Source organism: Coptis chinensis, chromosome 3 (genome assembly GCF_015680905.1).
Source record: "Coptis chinensis isolate HL-2020 chromosome 3, ASM1568090v1, whole genome shotgun sequence".
Classification (NCBI taxonomy): Eukaryota; Viridiplantae; Streptophyta; class Magnoliopsida; order Ranunculales; family Ranunculaceae; genus Coptis; species Coptis chinensis.
In genome coordinates this window covers 100,924,148-100,926,167 of record NC_141458.1, presented here as the reverse complement: position 1 = coordinate 100,926,167, position 2,020 = coordinate 100,924,148, and the positions used below count along the sequence as shown (strand labels likewise).

At 49.5% G+C, this 2,020-nt stretch overlaps 1 protein-coding gene across 1 annotated transcript; it reads right to left on the bottom strand.

The window, feature by feature from the left end:
- Nucleotides 1-294: 294 nt before the first annotated feature.
- LOC147512177 (uncharacterized) lies at nucleotides 295-1,269 on the bottom strand. The gene has a single exon (XM_086598672.1). The coding sequence runs from the start codon at nucleotides 1,267-1,269 to the stop codon at nucleotides 295-297; it is 975 nt and encodes a 324-aa protein (XP_086454798.1).
- Between the last annotated feature and the right edge of the window lie 751 nt (nucleotides 1,270-2,020).

Sequence of the window (2,020 nt, the reverse complement as noted above, 5' to 3'; positions counted from 1 at the left end):
TGTATCAACTTACCCCTCCACTCCTCGGGCAAACTGGATCCTATCGATGTAAACTTCTCCTCTTCTCCTATCCCAATATTCACCACCTCTATCTCATCGAGCGTCTTTGGATCTGCCACTGTCTCACTCTCACCCTCGTCCAAGGTGCACTGTAATTGCTATGTCAGCCTTTTCCTAGGATTGGAAGCCTCTCCTTCTAATCTGCCGATCAACCGCTTCACGGTTCCCCGATGACTATTGTTTGTCGTAACCTGATCAAACCGTCGACCTCATACATGCCAGTGGGGTGGGGAATCATATTACCTGATAATACGTTGATGGGACCGCCTTCATCTCATGAATCCACCGCCTTCCCAAGATTGCATTGTATTGCGAAGCCGAATCCACCACTATGAAATGGGCAAAAACTGTCACCGGCCCAGTTGTCACGGGCAGTAAGAGTTCCCACATGGGCTCTGTCATACTTCTGTTAAATCCATACAAATTAGTTCGCGAAGGACGCAACTGCTTAGGATCAACTCCCATTTCCTCCAAGGCACCTCTGAACAACAGATCTACCGCACTCCCACAATCAATCAACACCCTTTTCACCATGTAATTCCCCATTGCCACTGTAATGACCAATGCGTCTTCATGTGCTGAGTCCATTGCTCGTAAGTCCACATTGCTAAACACGATTCTATCTTTTTCTGCTGCTGCCACCACTCGCTGCCGAGGCCTATCCGTTCTCTCATTAATCTGCTGGATGCTCGCGGTCTGCCGTATCTTGTCTCTATAAGCGTTATGACTCATAACCTCCCCGCTGTAAATCACGTTGATGGTTCCCAGTATCCTTCCATGCGGCGGCATGCGCTCCTCATTTCGACCATCTCTCACAAATTCTCCCATCCTCCCTTTTTCCACCATTCTCTGAACCAACCATTTTAGAGCATAACAGTCATTCCTTTCATGATTCCTTATCTGATGATATGCACAGAAGGGCTTCTCCGGTATCTCCATTGGCGTGGTTCGCGGTCCCTCATACCCCGACAGATTCTTTATTAAGGGTAAGATCTCATTGAGCGGTTTATTCAGTGGAGTCTGTTCCATCTTACGGTATGTCTTCCTCTCCCTGTACTCTCTTCGGATTCCTTCTCGGCTTCCCTCTACTTGCACTCCGTACCTGCGGTATCTCCCATTGTCTTTTTCCAACGTCCCCACTTTCTGGCGTTCTCGATCCTTCTCCAAAGACAACACGGCCTTCCCCGTCCTCTTGGAATCCTTCTGCATAGAATCTCCATATCTTATATACTTCTCCACTCATGGATACAGTTCATGTAGTGTCGCGATCTCATTTTTGGCCACGGATTGGTCCAACCCTGTCCCCGGGCGTAAGCCTCTCTCAAAGGCTATCACCGCTGTCCATTCATCCAGATTTTCAACTTTCAATGTCTCTACCTTGAACCAACAAAGAAACTCCCTAACTGATTCCGCGAATCTTTGTCGCACATTGAATAGAGTCGCGATGTCCACCACCCGCTTTTTCTGATGTATGAAGTGATCTATGAACACCTGCTCCAACTCCTGGAAATTCTTGATGCTCCCCGCTGGCAATCTGTAATACCAATCCGACGCCCCTCCTTTAAGACTAGCCGGGAACATCATACATCGCAGACCGTCATACCGAGCCTCCTGCCAGAGTGGCATCTGCTGCCGAAAATGATGAATGTGGTCCGCTGGATCCCCCTTGCCGTCATACCTCTCAAACCTCAGCTGGGCAAACCGCTTTGGAACCTCTGAAGCCCATATGTCATCTACTAGTGGGTTGCGATTCAACCCAGCCACCACCTGAATGGCCGCTCCCCCGCGCTCCTTCGTCTATCGCCGGTTCGCCTCCCTATCATTGTCTATCATTTCTTGGACTTGCTCCATTGTCAACCCCGCTACCAAGTTTTCTACTAGATTCGGTCCGGGCTCCTCCTCATCTCCAGATCCCTCATTTTCGGACCCCTCGCTTAACTCTTCTCCGACCTCCTCCTCC

Coding starts and splice junctions, on each gene's coding strand:
- LOC147512177 (XM_086598672.1), bottom strand. CDS start 1,269: ATGCAGAAGGATTCCAAGAGGACGGGGAAGGCCGTGTTGTCTTTGGAG.